The sequence below is a fragment of the Eriocheir sinensis genome, chromosome 46 (genome assembly GCF_024679095.1).
Source record: "Eriocheir sinensis breed Jianghai 21 chromosome 46, ASM2467909v1, whole genome shotgun sequence".
NCBI classification, from domain to species: Eukaryota; Metazoa; Arthropoda; class Malacostraca; order Decapoda; family Varunidae; genus Eriocheir; species Eriocheir sinensis.
The window spans coordinates 7,013,261-7,031,268 of NC_066554.1; the positions used below are offsets into that span (position 1 = coordinate 7,013,261).

The following is an 18,008-nucleotide window of genomic DNA, read 5'->3' on the forward strand; positions in this document are numbered from 1 at the left end:
ACCTTGACATTTGTGTTGGGAAGATTGTGCATTTAGTAAACAAAATTTATTGGTACCCAATGTACTACCCATGTACGGTATATGAATAACCCTAAGACAATCAAAGAGACTAATACTTTAATTCCATGGCTGATTTTTGCAGAGGAGAGCGAAGACCCGGCAGCAGTACCCATGATCTGGGTCAGCAAGTGGGTGGACTACAGTGACAAGTACGGCCTTGGCTACCAGCTCTGTGATGACTCCATCGGTGTGCTCTTCAACGACTTCACCAAACTGTTGCTGCTGGCTGATGGAGAGTGAGTACACCTTCCTTGCATTTAACCTCAACTTGGCAATAGTCATGGTAGAAGAAGATAGGAAGTGTTGGACATACTTTGTGCACCAAAATCCATTAGTATTTTGTACATAATAATTTGCCAATGATTAAATAAAGCTCTAATAAAATTGATTCCCCTGTTAAAAAACTAATTGATTTATATTTTTCCTCCACAGAAACATCCACTACATAGAGAGATCCAACATAGAACATTACCATCAGCTTAAGAATTATCCTGCGACTCTCAACAAGAAGGTAACTCTTCTCCGCTACTTCCGCAACTACATGAACGAACACTTGTTGAAGGCCGCTGCATCCATGTGCCCACGAGAGGGAGACGAGCTGGCACGTATCCCCTCCCTCCGCACCTACTTCAGGACACGCTCTGCCATCATCCTGCACCTCACCAACGGCACCCTCCAGGCAAGTGCCACACCCAATGCAAACATTGTTGTGACTATGTACCAAAACATAAGTCCAAAATACATAAAAAATATACATAAAAACCCATAAAAAAAAAAACAAATAAAATATTTAAGTATGTGGTTTATAAACTTGCTCAACTCCCCAAGCATTTGCATAAAGGGAGGAAGGAACGTGGAATTTCTTGTACTCAGAAAGGGAGATAAAAGAAAGATTGTGAAAATTAATAAAAGATGAATAAAAGCAAAAGACAAAAAAGAAAAAAAGAAAGCTAAATAAAAATAAGAAAAGCAAAAGACAAAAAAGAAAAAAAAGAAAGCTAAATAAAAATAAGATGAGTAGGCAGCTATAACACAATACAGAAATATTTTTGATGATTTATTTACTTATTTATTTTCAACAGATCAACTTCTTTGAGGATCACACCAAGATCATCCTGTGCCCTCTCATGGGTGCTGTCACTTACATTGATGACAAGAGGAACTTCAAGACCTACCGATTAGCCAGCCTGGAGAAGGTGAGTTGTATCATTTGCTGCCTCTTTCTGTTCAGTTCTATTCAAACTAGGTCAATAATCTTTGCTTACCATGTCATTTTCAATACGTACTTATGAGATTCAGCTAATTTTAAATGAACATGCTGATTCATACTCCTGACTTTTGATGTTTTGATTAGTTGACATGTGTTATTCTCCTTATTATCATTGCTGACCCCATTTGTCATAGAGGAAGGCATGGATATGAAAAGGTTGTATGCTAGGATGTGGAACTGCTTCATTGGTGATATGATGCCATTCATTGTCTTTCATTATCTTTCCTTAACTATAATAAAATCTATAATTATAGCTATGGCACAGGAATAAAGCATCAACCCTTGTCACTATTTACAGTATGGATGCCGGAAAGACTTAGCCAACCGCCTTCGTTATGCCCGAAACATCATCCAGAAGTTGATGGTGACCAAGTCCTCTGTGAAACCCTCCACGTCCACCACCACCACCACCACCACCACCGTCACCTCCCAAGAGTCCCAGCCCACCACAGCTTGAGGGGCTCACGCCACCCCATGCTGACATTCCCTTATTTTCTACTATTATTTTAATATCTTGAAATTAACTTTTTACAATGTCCTCAGATGCAGTGAGAATTTTCTTAATTTCATTGGTGTTGAGCTTATAATGTCACAGATGGTCTAATTTTCTTTACCTAATCTGTTTCATAAGTATATGAAATACTGATATAAAACTTCTTTCTTTCTCAGTTTGGTTCTCAATGTTATAAATCTTAGCAGTCATCTTGCAGAAAGTTTGCCACAAAAACATTCAGCTTAGTCTTGCAAGATGAATAATTAGACGATCTGAAGCTTGAGTGTATGCATCCTGGATGTTGTAATCCAGAGCCATTGTATGGCTTATCTACCCTTGCCACAAGTCACTTCTCTACTTGATGCCAAATATATGCTTAATGGAACTGGAATGTATGTCCAAAGTGTGTTTGAGTCAATGGATCATGATGTGGTGTAGGCATAGAAAACACAAAAGCATAATTGGCAAACACCTTCCCTTCCTCACTGCCTATCTTTTCTATACTTCTCTGACCCAAATCTTTTGGTGTTGAAGTTCAACCCATTTTAATGAGTTGAGGGCCAGTTTTAGTTGAATAAAAGTTACTTTTAGATCCAACTGCAGCACAGACCTAGAGTTTAAATAATCTTCATGTCTTCATACTTTTAAATATGTTACATTTTTCATTAACCCTGAAACATGAACACAGTATGAATCACAGTCTAATAAACCAGTAATTTATTGGAGGAAGTTCAACATATTATTGACTTGAAAGTGTTACCTGTAATTATGATAAGTATGGATTTTTAATATTATTTTCTTACATTTTATTTAATTTAGAAGGTAAGACAAGAGTTTGTTCTGAACACAATGTGGTTGACTGAGAGGTGCCAGTGAGGGCTGGTCTGTATATCAATATTTTGTTCATGGATGGATTACGATCCTGCACTGCTTCCCGACTGGAGGTTGTTCACTTGTTGACGGAGATAAATGTTATAAAGTGATTTTAAAGTAAGATTGCTAGAATGTGATGATTTTGTTTCTCTCTCTCTCTCTCTCTCTCTCTCTCTCTCTCTCTCTCTCTCTCTCTCTCTCTCTCTCTCTCCACCCCATCCTCCCTCCAGCTCCCTCCCTCCCTAAGTGTCTAACCATCAATATCCATCTAGCTATGTATAGATAGGTTTATAGCTTACTTAACAATGAATGTATATAATATTAATTAGTAGGTCGTAATATGTTTTGTACTTCCCATTACAGATATACTGATCATACATACTGGCTGTACTGACACAAATATACAACTCCCTCCCCACTTGCTGTCTCCTACTATAATTAGGAGGTAAACAACTGTAGCTCATGTTAAGTTTTAGTCATTGACATTGTAATCACGCTCATCCTTCTCATCCCTGCTGTGTGTGGTGCCACCGTCGGCTGGCACCCCATACTGGTTCCTTTCCCAGCGTATCACAGCTGTTATGGGTGTATATACTCTGTGCAGTAATAAAGTATGTACGTCACTTGTGGTGTTTGGTGAAGACTTTTGTGTTGTGGGAATGTTGGAAACAGAGCTATCCCTGATCAAATGATTCAAAACTGAGCTGACACAAGATTCTAACCAGGTAACATTATTTTGTCATCTTATTTGAACAGGTTTCTCTTGAGACAAGGATCAAAAACATAATATGAGTTTCACTGAGCTAAGAACTTTCTTAAAGGGACATAGGTTATATGATACAAGTTACTCCAATGTGTAGCACCACCAAGATAACAGGCAAACCAAACACAGAAAACACCTAGGCCAGCTCCATTGACAGGTAACGTTTTTCATGTGAACTTTTGTCCTGAGAAGGACGTAGAGAAAAATAAAGTGTAGTGTACAGTGACCTGGAGTTGGTGAACTGTGAAATCACTACTAAGCTCATCACCTGAGGCAAATATGTTGGCATAACTACTTTTTAGCATATTTGTTGACATTCTGTGGTTGGTGAGCAGGCATGGAAGGAGGCCTGCTTATTGTCTGCCTGGCAAAGGCTTGGGGCTCAGAACACTCAATTGTGAGAAAAGTGCACTAAATACAACACTCATGTGGCTCCAGATGACAAGAGTATATCAGATTACTCTTCTTTAATGATTTAATTAATGCAAACACTGAATTTCAGCCTAAGATTTTACAGCTTTTTTAATATGATAGCAGTGACTGCACACATATATTGATGATAACTACACAAAACTGAACAAATAAAAAAAAGGGGGGGCCTTTAATGCTGTAGAAAAGGTATTGGGTTGGCCCCTGTGAAACGCCAGAATTTTCTCTTTACTACACTCCAACACGAACACAGCGTGTAACGAAACACGAGAGTGACGAGACCAAGGATAGGCTTTGCCAGCGCCGGGGATCGAACCTGCGACCATTGCGACGGGAGAGCCACTCCCTAACCAGTCGGCCAGAGAGGTACCGCACTCTCAAAGTGAGTTGTGGGAGGCTGGCCCATCAGGCAAGTCGGCTGCACTACACCTGGTACTCAACCATTATGCACCAAACTAACCTAAAGGCCACGAATCTTCACTGTCAAGATCAGCAGACAGGAGTGTGTAATATACAACGTGACGCTCACGCCACATCACGTGAAACCCAAGAAGCTAAGGAGACTGGTAAGGGTTTGTATGGAACAGTGACCGCTGCCGACAGTCTCCCCTTGACGGTGTCGGTGACGGTGCTGCGGTTGTCATCAAGGACGCGTCTGGCCCCGCGTGGCGCCATCGAGACAGCCAGTAGTTTTGTCCACCCAGTCCCATCAAGTTTGTAAGCTCCTCAACCAAACACAAAATACTACGAAAATGCTGTGTGTTGTGTTTTGCGCTGATAAATAGGACATGTTAGGAAACCGCACAGAATATCTCATTAGTGTCTGGTAGTGAGTAAAAAAGCGGATCATTGTGGAGAATATAGTTTCCCTTCTCCTTTGTTGTTTACTTGCAACAATAAACTATCTATCAATCACTAGTTTGGTTTGGGCGATTACAAAGACTGAACTGCCGAGGTGGCCCACTATTCAGTTCACGTGAGTTGATTAAAGAAAATTTATATCAGAGTTAGTATACTATAATATTGGTCTTCGAGCTACTAATATATATGATACTATTCAACTAGCATCTGTCCCATGTGAGATATATTTATCAAACTATAGCTAGTACGCACACAGGCCACAGCTATGGTTAATCGGTTTCTCTCCGCCACCCACCCAACGTCTACCCATATCATCAAGAAGTATTACATCTCTCAGGTCGGAGTAACCTCGCTTAATGCTACTTGTTACAATTATAATTAAGATACTCCGTGACTTGATTGTTTCATATGCTACTACGTACTCGGTGATCCGTTCAACGCCTCCACACTCCGGCACCAGCCTTTGAGTTTGAAGTTTTCCTCGTGTATGCTTAAGAGTCCTGTGATATCTTTTACTGTTTTGTTATCTCACTAGACTGCCCTTTTTACTATCGCAGAGAGAGAGAGAGAGAGAGAGAGAGAGAGAGAGAGAGAGAGAGAGAGAGAGAGAACAACTACCATACCATGCATACAACACTTAAAAGTAACAGTTCGAAGCTTCGCCGTGCGGTTCGAACGGTGAATATTAAGCGGTTCGTTCAGTCTATCATATGTGGAACGACTCGGCTATTGTAAAGAAATATAGACTGACACTTGAAAATATACACCAGCACAAAATTAAGACAAATCAGATACAGATTTTGGTATTACTACAAGACAAACAATTATCCGGATGTAACAGAAGCAACTCAGTGGATCCCTAATCACCGTTGCCAGATTATCGTACTCAGAGAGCATAGTATTTACCGGTTTCTGACGCCTAACTATTGCCAAGAAACACCAGGATCTAACTCTTTTAACGATAACTATAAATGAGTTTCGTTGTTGGGGCCCAGAAGACAGTTTTGGGGTTGGAAGTCGGGAAATATAAGCGGCTGAGTACGATAATCTGGCAATGTTGTGGACCCTAATTTCCAAGATGGCGGGAGGTGCACAGGACGAACGCCATCTTGCTGCATATTTAGTTCATTCCCGCTGTCCGACCTCCTCCCCTCGCTGACCTGACCCTCCGAGGACGACCCCAGCCTCTCCTCCTTGCCTTGCTGGGGGGCGTGGCCGAGGTGAGTGGACTGGACTGTTACGTGGGGCAGGTGTGTGGACTTGCAGGTGTGTTGATTTGATGACAGGTGTGTAGACATGTAGGTGTGTTGTGGTAGGTGTGTAGCCATGCAAGTTTTGTTGATTTGGTGGCAGGTGTGTAGACATGTAGGTGTGTTGTGGTAGGTGTGTAGCCATGCAAGTTTTGTTGATTTGGTGGCAGGTGTGTAGACATGTAGGTGTGTTGTGGTAGGTGTGTAGCCATGTAGGTATTGATTTGGTGGTAGGGAAGATGTGCAGGTGTGTTTCTTTGGTGGCAGGTGTGTTGTGTGGTAGCACTTATGTTGTTGACAAATGTTAAGGCATCATAAGAACGTAGGAGTCTGCAAGAGGGCGGTAGGCCTGTACAAGGCAGCTCCTTTGACCCTAAGCTCCTGGGTATCTAACCCCACCTAATATCGCTGGCCATGAATTTATGTAATCTATTTTTGAATGTGACATTTGTATTGACACTCACCTCATGACTGCTAAGCCTATTCCACTCATCCACCACATGGAGTGTTACATACCTTATTACCTCTAGCAGGGGTGGTATACCTTTCCTCTGTACCTTCCAGCCATCACAATGCTCAAAATGAGCCTTTCCAAATTTCCAACCTGGGCCATTTTTTCATCTTCAAAAGTTCAAAAAGGGTGAGTGTGTGGAGTCACTCAGCACCTCCAAAAGACAATATCTTAAATGTGTTATAGTTCAAGAACTGTCCCTAACTTATCTAATGATGGAAGTTCGATCAATACAATATGGAGGTGAACTCTTGTATTTTGGATGTACGGAGGGATTTTACAGTTGCCCCCCAAAAAAGTTTCCACTCCATACTTTACCTGTCCTTTCACAGTCTTGTAAACCTCTATCACATTGGTTCTTAACCTTAGGGGGGTGAGCCCTGGAGGAAAGATAAGAATTTATCAGATTATATTTATTGAGTTTTTTTATTATCTCAACAACAAGAGGCTTAAATTGAGAAGTCTATGAAATAATTGGCCAAGTGTTGCCTTAACATAAATTTCAACATTGGATATTTGCAGCCTATGCTGATCTCAAGAAGGCGTTTGGCTCGGTGCATTGCGAGTACCCTGGGATCTTCCTCTCTGTCACTCAGGGATTCTTGCAACTCAGGATTAACTGCTACTTACTCTACCACAGCTTGATGTGGCCTCAGTGCAGGGTGACCTCCCTTGACTGCATACACAAAGAAAGCAGATTTATCCACACAGGTTGCTAGTGTCGGACATGCTGGTTACCCGCACAGGTAACTTGCTCCAACGTGTATGGGTTGAGCAGGCAAAAATGGCCTAAAGAATCAGGAAAGCAAATTGGAGCTGGCTCCGGCACACTCGAGCCCGTTTCATCTGCGAGCATGCACACTGGTTTGATTCTTGGTGTAGATTGGAGCCATAAACTCTCATGGGTAAACCTGCTTTCTCTGTGAATGCACCCTCTGACTGTTGGTCTATTGACTGGCCTGTGCACTGGGACTAGGAGCGCTGTGAAGTGCATGTTGGGGGGGTGGTCTCCAGCTTATTAACTGTTAACAGAGAAGTGAGGCAGGGCTGTGTACTTGCTCCATCACTTTTCAACTCTTGCATGGACTGGATACTAGGCAGAGTTGTGGATCATAGTCATTGCAGAGCATCTAATGTCAATACCAGGGTCACTGACTTTATTTTGCCTATTATTCAGTAATCCCATAGGTGGGCACGATAACAGAAAACCTTATTCCCGATACCCGATAACTGATAATGGAAAACCTTACCGGTGATAACCGATATTCGTTAACTGGAGACACAAATATAGGTGATAACCGATACCCGATACAAAACCACAATTCCGATACTAGCTAGCGATAAATCCGATAGGTGAAAACAATACTATATTGATATTTCAAATAAAAAAAACATGGATGAATTCAAATTTTCATTATCTATATTTTTTAAAACTTACAAAACCTGAAAACCACACGTTGACTCGTACATATGGACGGTATTACTAGAAACGCCTGAACCGGTGTTGTGTTATTTGGCGTTCCCACCGTCAAAAGCTGGAGCTTTTGTTTACAAACACTGGTCTCTCGTGAACTGGCCCATCTCTACTTATTCATTTATTCTTACTTATCACCATTAACTAACAGTCACCAGTAAAGAAGCACTGAAGCACTGGGAACTGGAGCACTGGCACTCACTCTGTCACTCGAGACCTAGCTGAGAGGCCATGCGCCACGCCGCAATGTGATAACACAAGCTGCTGGTCTCTGTTTGCGCTTCTTACAACGGGATCACAATTTCATGCAGTGAATAATCATTTTTTGGACAAAGTTAAATGATTTTTCTCTCTGATATAGTGGTTTTTGAGTCTAACCCCCAAAAAATAACCTAGTGTTTTAATGTTGTGATCTAAGTATGATATATCTTCACCGAACATATTTCATACAACACCAGGTGCCCGGGCCACACATGCGCAGTAGGGAGGAGACAACATTGTTTTTCTGAGAGGTGGAAAAAAGTAGCGATTATCGCTAGTTTGGTTACAAAAGTAACGAAGATACCGATATTTATATGAATAAGTAACGGATGGCTGATAACCCAATTTTGTTATTAGTGATAAAGTATCGTGATAACTTATCGCGATAACGCCCAGCTATGAGTAATCCTTCTGGTGATGCCTCTTGAGGCACTGCAAGAGGAGGTGAACCCTTTAGGACATCAGGTCTTGTGGTCCAGATCATGCTACAAGTGCTGGGAGGCGCACTGGATGAAACTGTACAATCTGCTCATGCGTGTGTGGAGGACAGTGAGATCTTGGAAAATTTCACATACCTTGGTAGTGCAGAACAATGACAGGTCTCATTAAGAAGTCTTGTTGGGGGTGCCCACAGAGGTCTTGGCTTCAACAATTCAATGGATCCTGCCATGAGGTACTTAAATGAGAAGGGGGCCTGCATAGAGACTTGCTCTAAGGGTGCGGCCACACTGCATGCGGATTGCTGGGAGGGTAGAGGGTAGCGGGACGCCTATCGGGTCAGAGGCAAGAACAAACTCATGTTATCTAATAGGAGTGGCCATACAGGACGCGGGTAGCAGGTAAGCTTGGAGGGAACCTGCTACCCGCGTCCTATATGGCCACTCGTATTAGATAACGTGTTTGTTCTTGCCTCTGACCTGCTTGGCATCCCGCTACCCTCTACCCTCCCAGCAAACAGCGTGCAGTGTGGCCGCACCTTAAGAGACCCCTGGGGTTGGATGGGGCAATGTGCCCCCCAGCATATGCCCCTATTGATTGATTTATTATATTAACTTTTTTTTTTTTTTTTTTTTTTTTTTTTTTTTTGCGGCCTATAGCGCCGGTAGGCTTTTTCCCGGTGGGGCCTGAGGGTCGGCCCAAGGTTTCTTCCCGGTGGGTCCTGATGGTCGGCCCAGCCCGTTCTGGCGCAGGCGAGTGTTTATAGTGGCGCCATCTTGCATTGGCTCATGCTGCCCTCCCGGAGCTCATCTTTAATCCTAGAATCTAGAGTCCAGGTTGATAGGTGGTCTTCTGGACAGCATGTGGGTAGTTTTAAGCCACTCGGCGGCGGCTGAAAAATCCCAGCTTAGTGGCACCGGGCGGGGATTGAACTCGCGTCCTCCTGAACGCGGTGGTGTTACTCTGTCGATTCAGCCACCGCCTCCCCTATCATAGCATGTCTGTATAAAATAACTGTACACAATCTATGCAAACAGTAGGCTCAGTCTCTCATGCCATATAAATCCACACACATAAGCAAATTTCTGTGTGATGGAGGTGGTGATGGATATCCCAGATTGCACCAACCTACTCCCATGCTGTACATGGCATAATCAGCACACCTCAGCCAGACAGTCTATCCTGTCCCTGGTGAAGGCCAAGGATGAGCTAATCCATCTGGGTAGTCCCAGAAGCCTCCCCAGGATGGCATTATGACAGGCCCTTAGGGTGCATTCACAGAGCAAGCAGGTTTACCCATGAGGGTTTATGGCTCCAGTCTGCACCAAGAATCAAACCAGTGCGCATACTCGCAGATGGAGCAGGCCCGAGTGTGCCAGTCAGTTCCAATCTGCTTTCCTGATTCTTCAGGCCATTCTTGCCTGCTCAACCTGTACATGTTGGAGCAAGTTACCTGTGCGGGTAACCAGCATGTCCGGCACTAGCAACCTGTGTGGATAAATCTGCTTTCTTTGTGTATGCACCCTAAGGCAGTCAAGGGAGGTCACCCTGCACTGAGGCCACATCAGTCTGTGGTAGAGTAAGTAGCAGTTAATCCTGAGTAACTCAAACTTCATCCTCTGGCTGCAGGAAAACATATCCTCAGCAGCATTCTATCAATAAGTGAGTTTGGGGCTCTGCTTCTTGATGTCATCATCATCATCAGTCATCTCACTATTAATGACGACTCAAGTATGTGAACTTAACACTCACTGAGCCGTGCTGATGCCAGGTAATTCGCCCTGTGTGTGCTGGTGGCACCACCATGCACTCTTGTTTTATGGTGTTATAGACTGTATCGTGCCTGGCAGCTTACGTCTCACGCACGAGACAGTTTTTTGGTCGGAAGTCGGTAAATGTAAGAGACTGAGTAAGACAATCTGGCAACGTTTGTCAAGACCACGGAATGCATAGGGTGCAGGGCAAGTGTGATAGGAAGACGATGGTAGTATGTCCACATAGGCAAAAATCGATGATTTTATGATTGAAGATCCACGGAAAATTTGCCCAGTGTAAAGCCCCTTTACACATTTAATGCGACTGACAGCAAACCAGTCAGATTTTATGTTGACACAAAGGATACAGAAACTATATTTAAAGTGCAAAGATTTTTATTAACAGGCATGAACTGTATTTTAATACTTTATCCTCTTGGCAGCTAAGGTTTCCATAAAACCTATAATACTTCTATTATTATTATTTCTTTAACACTTGAACCTTAAGTATATTAAATATTCACATTCAACAACTTTTAATATTTCATGCTCAATCCCTGTTTAATGTAGGGAGGATATTATACTCTAAAATAGATTATTTTTTGTACATGTTAAAATTGTGGTTTACATAGTTTTATGAAAAGTTTCACTGAATTCTATTACTGAAATATATAATAATGAGACTCTTCATTTATGAGATTGGTGCATGACAACCCTACGGTGTGCTTGACGTGGCCCAACAACCAGCTGAAGAACAACCTCGCGGAGTGACGGCCCAGCAAGATGGACAGTGGCCACCACACACACAGAACCCGGCACTGCTAGGCCGCGATGGGCCCACAGAAGTCTGAGGGGCTCTTGTTAAGGGGAGAGGTTGAGCTGGCGAGTGTGTGGTTGTCATTGTCATCAAAAGGTATGTCGAACTTCAGGGTCTTAGTCTTCCCTCGACACTCCTGCACACGCTTGAAGATGTAGGCCACAGTGAGGGGTATGGGGGTCATGGTGGCCACAGCGACGGGAATCACCATGGCAATGTCTCCCAAGGGGGCAAAGTCTCCCAGTGCCACCTGGAAAGGGTTTTGATACTATCTTAGCTGACTTAGACTTGTTAATAATAAAACTGAACCAGTGCACTGATGTTGTTGCCCTCCTTACATCCTGAGAGTGAAGGACAAGGCAACTTAGCCTATTACTTTCACCCGAGTCATCTACCCCACCAGGCCGGGTCACGGTTAAGGTAATAGGGTGTGTTGCCTTCTCTTTTAGACCAGTAGGTGGCGAGGCGGGCAACGGTGCCACCACATTGGCTGGGTATCAAGCAACTTATTTTGTTACTGAATTGTTATTATTATCCTCCTTCCCCCTTTACATGCTTCATGGTATTCTATCCAGAACTTTAACTGTATATTTTTCATAATTGATGCAGTTAACTGAAAAAGAGAGCTTCACAGTACAGGCAATTCCAGTTAATCAACCATGTGTTAGTCACCATTTTTCTCTTTCAACACGTAACCCGCTGATAATGACATTGCCAATTGACTGTTGGTGGGCTGGGTGTGTGATGTCTGCCACCCGTCACACACACGCAGGTTCAGAAAATATTCACGTTTCTTTACTTACCTCATCTATTACACAAGACAGGCAGGTTTTGTTTAAATCATTGAATTGAGCAGTGATTTTACAATTATAACACTATTTTCAACTCAGATAATAGAGCATGCATTATACTTATTGATATTGGCAGCAATTATGAAATCAGAGTTTTACTAAAAAGTTGCCGTCCTAAATAAAATCCTCCTGAATATGTTGTACTTTCTGATTTTTGATAAAGTGCGACAATCTGATTTTTGATAAAGTGCAACAAAGACAATGAATGATTTGTAAAAGGCACATAAGCAATTATTTATGACTAACTGCAATGACATTTTTACCCAACTGAGTTTTGAAAAGTGTTATAATTGTAACAGCACCACAAACTCCAAAGATGTAGCAAAATTTCTATATCTCGTGTAACAGGTGAGCTAAGTAAAATGTGATTACTCTCTGAACCTACGCGAGTGTGTGGGGTGATGGAGACTTCGGACATGCTGCCTGCCGACAGCCATTAGGATAGTCCACACCCACCTGGCTAGAAACAGAGCATCTGATTGGGGAAATCCAGCTTAAGAAAATTATAGTGACTATAATCATATTCACATTGCCCTGCTGATTTGACCACAAGGATTATTATTAAATAACAGGAGACACTCCCCAGTACCTTTACTCGAGCTATGGGAGGGGGGGGCACAGGCACATGCCCCTCATGTGAATTTGGTACCCCCCCGCTGGCCATGCCCCAATACCCACCATTGATCTGATCTTTGAATGTGACCTTGCAACTTCCTATGTGGCATTAGATTGCCCCGAGCTCCACTTGTCTAGTGTCCCCCCTCTGATCAATAGCTAGCTACGCCACTGACATTGGCTCCTTGGCCTGTTGGACTTAAGCTGCAATCTTGATTCAAAGCAGGAGCCCAAGCACATTACTGTATTTTCTTAAGAACAAACTCTGTTGAATAGTTGGGTTTGCTTATACTGAAGGGATTGAAAATGTCTATTTGGTATCTGTATCAAAACCATTTTTTCATAATGTTTTGCAGTCAAGAAAATGGATTTTTTTTTTTATTATGGGTCAATGGTTAACCATCACTCTTACCTTGAGGATACCGATGGCGATGCCAGTGTTCTGGATCCCAGTCTCAATGCTGATGGCGATGATCTCCTCCATGCTGCGGCGACACATCAGGGCCATCACGGCACCAAACACGAAGCCAAGCCACGGCAGCAGCAGGCCAGCCACTGCCACCTGGGGAACAAACAATCACCGTTAATGTGCTCAATTTGAAAATTTGATAAAAACATGATACCGTACAATGGGGCAATGCGGTCCACATGGGGGAAAAGGGACCATTTTTTTTTTTAACAGGTTTTATGGTTTACATTGTCAAAGTTGAATGCAAAATTTGAAAAACATACATGCATTGCAATCTGCATGTCAGGTCACCCATATTTAAATGTGTTAGATATGTATAGGCATTTTCTAAAGAATTAAATTTTTTTTTTTTTTTTTTCTTGTGTTTTCAGATTTGAAACAACACTAAATTGCTAAGGTGTATACACGAACTACTATAACCTCTTTCACAGCACCCTTCCAGGACATCAATCTGCAATCCTTTAGGTATATAGTAATGAAATAATATTGAACCTAAGTTAAGTGGGGAGTGAATAGATATGCATTATTCTTACTGGGGCAAAAGTGACCACGTTTCTGGGGCAAAAGGGACCAACATTTGTATGCTCACGTTTCTGGGGCAAAAGGGACCAACATTTGTATGCTTACAAAACAATGCAAATTTTGGTTTTAATGCCCTTTTTTCCAAAAAGTAGTTGTAGATCACTGTTACAAGTCACAAGTAAGAGTTAAGAATACTTTTTCAAACCTTTTTGTTCGTTAGGTGTGTTAAACACAGAAATCTATCTATCTATCTATCTTTCTTTCTAGGTATCTATCTTTCTATCTATTTATCTATCTATCTATATCTATCTTTATATCTATTTATCTATCTATATCTATCCATCCATCCATCCATCTATCTATCTATCCATCTATCCATCTATCTATCTATCTATCTTTCTATCTATTTATCTATCATCTATATATCTATCCATCAATCTATCTATCTAGGTATATCTAGGTATCTACCTATCGGTCAAAAGGAGGTTAAATTAGTTATTTTTAATTTTTTATACATTTATTTTATACATTTTATACATTCTATGAGTGGTCCTTTTTGCCCCATTTTTGGTAGGACACTTTTGCCCCATTGCAACATTGCAAAACTTATAGTTTTCAATATTTTTTTTTTAAGAAACACTGCTTAATAGACAAGTGGGGTTACTTTTATAGAAAAGCCAATGATCTAAATGCTTTTGAGGTAAAAATCTTCAATACACTTTTTTGTGCCTATGTATTTTTTATTTACCCTTGAACACATAATTTTAAGAAAAAATGGACCCTTTTTCCCCATCGAACGGTAAGGCCTATATGAAAAATGGAGCTTGTCAGTACCAACAAACAAGTAATAAGCTATTGAAAACTATTCCAATTATAGTTGCCCCACACAGGTACTGACCAGCAAACCCACAGGATGCTATGGACTAATACTGTCTTGTCATTATTCCCTAAATAATACAGTAACAACTATTTACATAACATTTACATTGTTAGATATGTCACATTGCAGTGATTTAAAGTAAACAGGATGATGTACTTCGGTTATGTGCAAATATTAACCCACTTTATTTAAGGAATTTGAACATCCATGGATAAAGAGCTGACCATACTCTATTAAAGAGAAAGGATCACCAATCAGTGCTAGAACTTCTGAATCAGACTTTGAAAGATGACTCACCTTCCAGTCAAAGAATGCAAAAATATAGTAGTTTGCATACACTCCAAATGTCATGATGAAGACGATGAATATGATGGAGAAGGGCTTCAGAAGGCGCTTGAGCATTAAGGCAACTCGTTCTGATTTCCACTTGATCAAGAGGCCGATGGACAGAGGCACCACCAAGCCAATGATCAGCATGGCAATGTTCTTGAAGGGTAGCTTGTTGAACTGACCATCTGCAATACATATTGAGACAATCATCTCTTGGTACATGCTGTATCATAACTATACTCTAGAAATACCTCCAGTATATGTAAAATGAGTAAATGAATGATTTGATATGTTGATATATGTTTCTGAATAAGGAAATTTAATGACCTACAACTTTGTTTCTTCACAGCAAAGGAGGCAGTGTAAAAGGGGTAACTGTTACATTCATAAATAACAGTATGGTCAGCAGTTAAGCTTTGTGTGGCCGACGTCCTTGAGTTATACCTCCTGCTATCCCTGCTCTTTTAAAATGCTGGATAATGTTTGTAGTTTATGTACAAGAAATATAAAGGTTTAATAAATATTGGGCTATCTACTTTTTAATTTTTATAAGAAACCTTAAAATAGTAAATTCTTAATGATTTTTTCTACAGTGAAGGAGGCAACTCTTGGGAAGATGCTACAATTTGGACTGCATGATAGGTAAAAGACTAAGCTGAAAAAGGGCTGTGTGTGTGTGTGTGTGTGTGTGTGTGTGTGTGTGTGTGTGTGTGTGTGTGTGTGTGTGTGTGTGTGTGTGTGTGTGTGTGTGTGTAATCCCCACACATGAGATGCATACTTCATGTGGGGGTGGACAAGGTGTTTGTATATGGTTAGCATCTGTGAAGGGAAAAGAACTGGTGAAGATGATACAAAACACCCAATCTCGAGGAAATTGATTTAGCAAGAGATGAGATCCGAGGTTTCAAGCTGAGATTTTGAGTTAAAAATAGACCGAGAAAGTGTAGTGTAGGAGGGGACAGCTGAAGTTTTTTTGAAGAACAGGGGATGAATCTCTGGAAGGTGGTGTTGAGTTTTTGAGGCACCGAAGGGAACCAAGTTTCGTCTGCTCCATTCAATAATAACAAGATTTAGTGTTATGTGGCACCTAACGTTGAGCTGTATAATTCCTGAATATTAAATAATGCTCTGAACTGGAATGATTTTTAAATCCCTTGATCATTCTACCAACCATTGCCTTCATTTAAAACTCACCGTTAAAGATGGTTCTTGCCAGAGAAAACACCCAGATGGGCAGCGCAGCAAAGGCTCCCACCGTGGATACGAAGGTCATGGTGACGGAGAGGTCCAAGGAGCCACCGAGGATGTAGGTCCACATGTTGGAGCCGCCGCCGCCAGGGGAACAGCCAGTCAGGAAGAGTCCGAGCCACATTGACGGGTAGTCAGAAAATAGTCCGTATCCAATGACGTATGACACCTGGAAGACAAAATAAATGTTTGGAAGTATGTAAACAAGTATAATGACTGGTTAGTAATTAGAAGCTTTTTTCTTTTGTGGCACACCTTGAGTATCTAAAGTGCTCTACCAAATGTGTGGACAAACTAATTTTTCACATACAAGTTCAGAAAACTTAACAAACATTAAAAGTAAATCTACATTCCAAGGTTATAAGTTCAGAATGTAAGGTAATGTAAGGAAGGACAATGTTAAGAAAGCAGATTATTACACAAACTAATATGTAGATAAAATCAGAGGGCTTAAAAAGGAGGAAGTTTCAGTGAGTAGCCTAGATGCCAAAATTGGAAAGAATTTTTTTTAATAATAGGTAAAAATGGGTATGCTAAAAATAACACTTACAAATCAATATGTACTTTGAATGGACTTTGGAACAGCTATACCATGATGGTGCATTCCCTAAAGAAAACTAACATGACAACTGCATACAATGTCTATAAAACTACAAAGTTTATTTTGGATGCCACTGATTGGTTATTTTCTTTATACTGTTCTTACTGTTTTGCTGCCTCCTATTGAACTGGTGAGACCCTGAGACATTCCATTAATATATCTTAAGAAGAATGGGAGTTGAGCACTCACTATGGGCATGAAGAGATACTGGGAAGCCAGACCAATGGCGGGGGCCACGGGGCGACGCAGAGTCTCCTTGATCACCTTGAGGTCAATGGCACAGCCCATGTTGATGTACGCCACAATCACTAACAAGATGATCACGTGGATGAAGATCTTGTCCAACACACGCTTGCCACGCTGCACCTGGAATGGGTGATGACTGTGTCCTCTTTCCTCTGACTTGCTCTTCCTAAAGGTTGGTATCATGAAACCTCAGAACAAAATTGGCATATTGACTCAGCGTGTTCTGACCGTCTTTGTAAAAGCAGTATGTCATGATACTTTTTTTCCCCTTGGGCTGTTGTCACTGTCAAGAAATCTCACTTGCATGTTTCTTCTTCCCATGCCTCTGAATTTCCAATTTTCCTTTATTCTTACTTTTGCTTCTACCACAAGATGGTCAGAACCAATAAACATCCCTTTCCCAGCCTTTGTGTTTCAAACATCCTGCTTCAACTATCATCCACAGCCACACGAGGCGCCACGACCTGGAGCGAGCCTTGGGAAATAATTGCCCAACGCGAGAAAACGTAATTAAAGTTCAAAAAATTTGGGGGGAACATCTGCTTATAAGATACAACGAAATGTTACATATGAAAAAAAAGTTATGTAATTGTTTACCAATGTGTATTAAAAGTTATGTTCATTTCTTTTTTGTTCTAATTGGGGATGCTAACTATAATTATTGTCATACTCATTTCGTATTTAAACTCTGGCTTTTTTTTTTTAATTCACCAAAAGACAGGTCTGATACAAGTATAAAGATTTCTGTACCTCAGTTTATGTTAAAAGATTGAATAATCCCAAACAGTTCTACTGAATTGTGTTGTATGACTGTTAATAATAATACAATGGGTTATTGTTATTCTGCTATTAGCTGAAATTTAGTAAGCACTGGACCAACCCAGAGGATCTACAGTTTTCTCCCAGTGACTGAAAGATATAAGAACATAAGAACGTAAGGAGTCTGCAAGAGGCCGGTTGGGCTATACAAGGCAGCTTGTAGAATGTATTGG

At 41.3% G+C, this 18,008-nt stretch overlaps 2 protein-coding genes across 3 annotated transcripts in view; one reads left to right on the forward strand and one right to left on the reverse strand.

The window, feature by feature from the left end:
- The window catches only part of LOC126981020 (serine/threonine-protein kinase PLK1-like), a 119,336-nt gene extending 116,017 nt beyond the window's left edge, over positions 1-3,319 (forward strand). The window contains exons 9-12 of the mRNA XM_050831646.1: positions 143-296; positions 493-739; positions 1,143-1,256; positions 1,629-3,319. Coding sequence (XP_050687603.1) covers positions 143-296; positions 493-739; positions 1,143-1,256; positions 1,629-1,787 — 674 coding nt within the window. The 3' untranslated portion in view covers positions 1,788-3,319. The remainder of the gene's footprint in view (positions 1-142; positions 297-492; positions 740-1,142; positions 1,257-1,628) is intronic.
- A 7,496-nt stretch (positions 3,320-10,815) lies between these two features.
- Positions 10,816-18,008, reverse strand: part of LOC126981022 (ileal sodium/bile acid cotransporter-like) — a 32,791-nt gene continuing 25,598 nt past the window's right edge. For both annotated transcript variants that reach the window (XM_050831647.1, XM_050831648.1), the window contains exons 4-8: positions 16,960-17,136; positions 16,116-16,338; positions 14,889-15,106; positions 13,133-13,282; positions 10,816-11,504 (exon numbers count right to left, since the gene is read on the reverse strand). In XM_050831647.1, the coding sequence (XP_050687604.1) occupies positions 11,259-11,504; positions 13,133-13,282; positions 14,889-15,106; positions 16,116-16,338; positions 16,960-17,136 (1,014 nt within the window). In that variant the 3' untranslated portion in view covers positions 10,816-11,258. The remainder of the gene's footprint in view (positions 11,505-13,132; positions 13,283-14,888; positions 15,107-16,115; positions 16,339-16,959; positions 17,137-18,008) is intronic.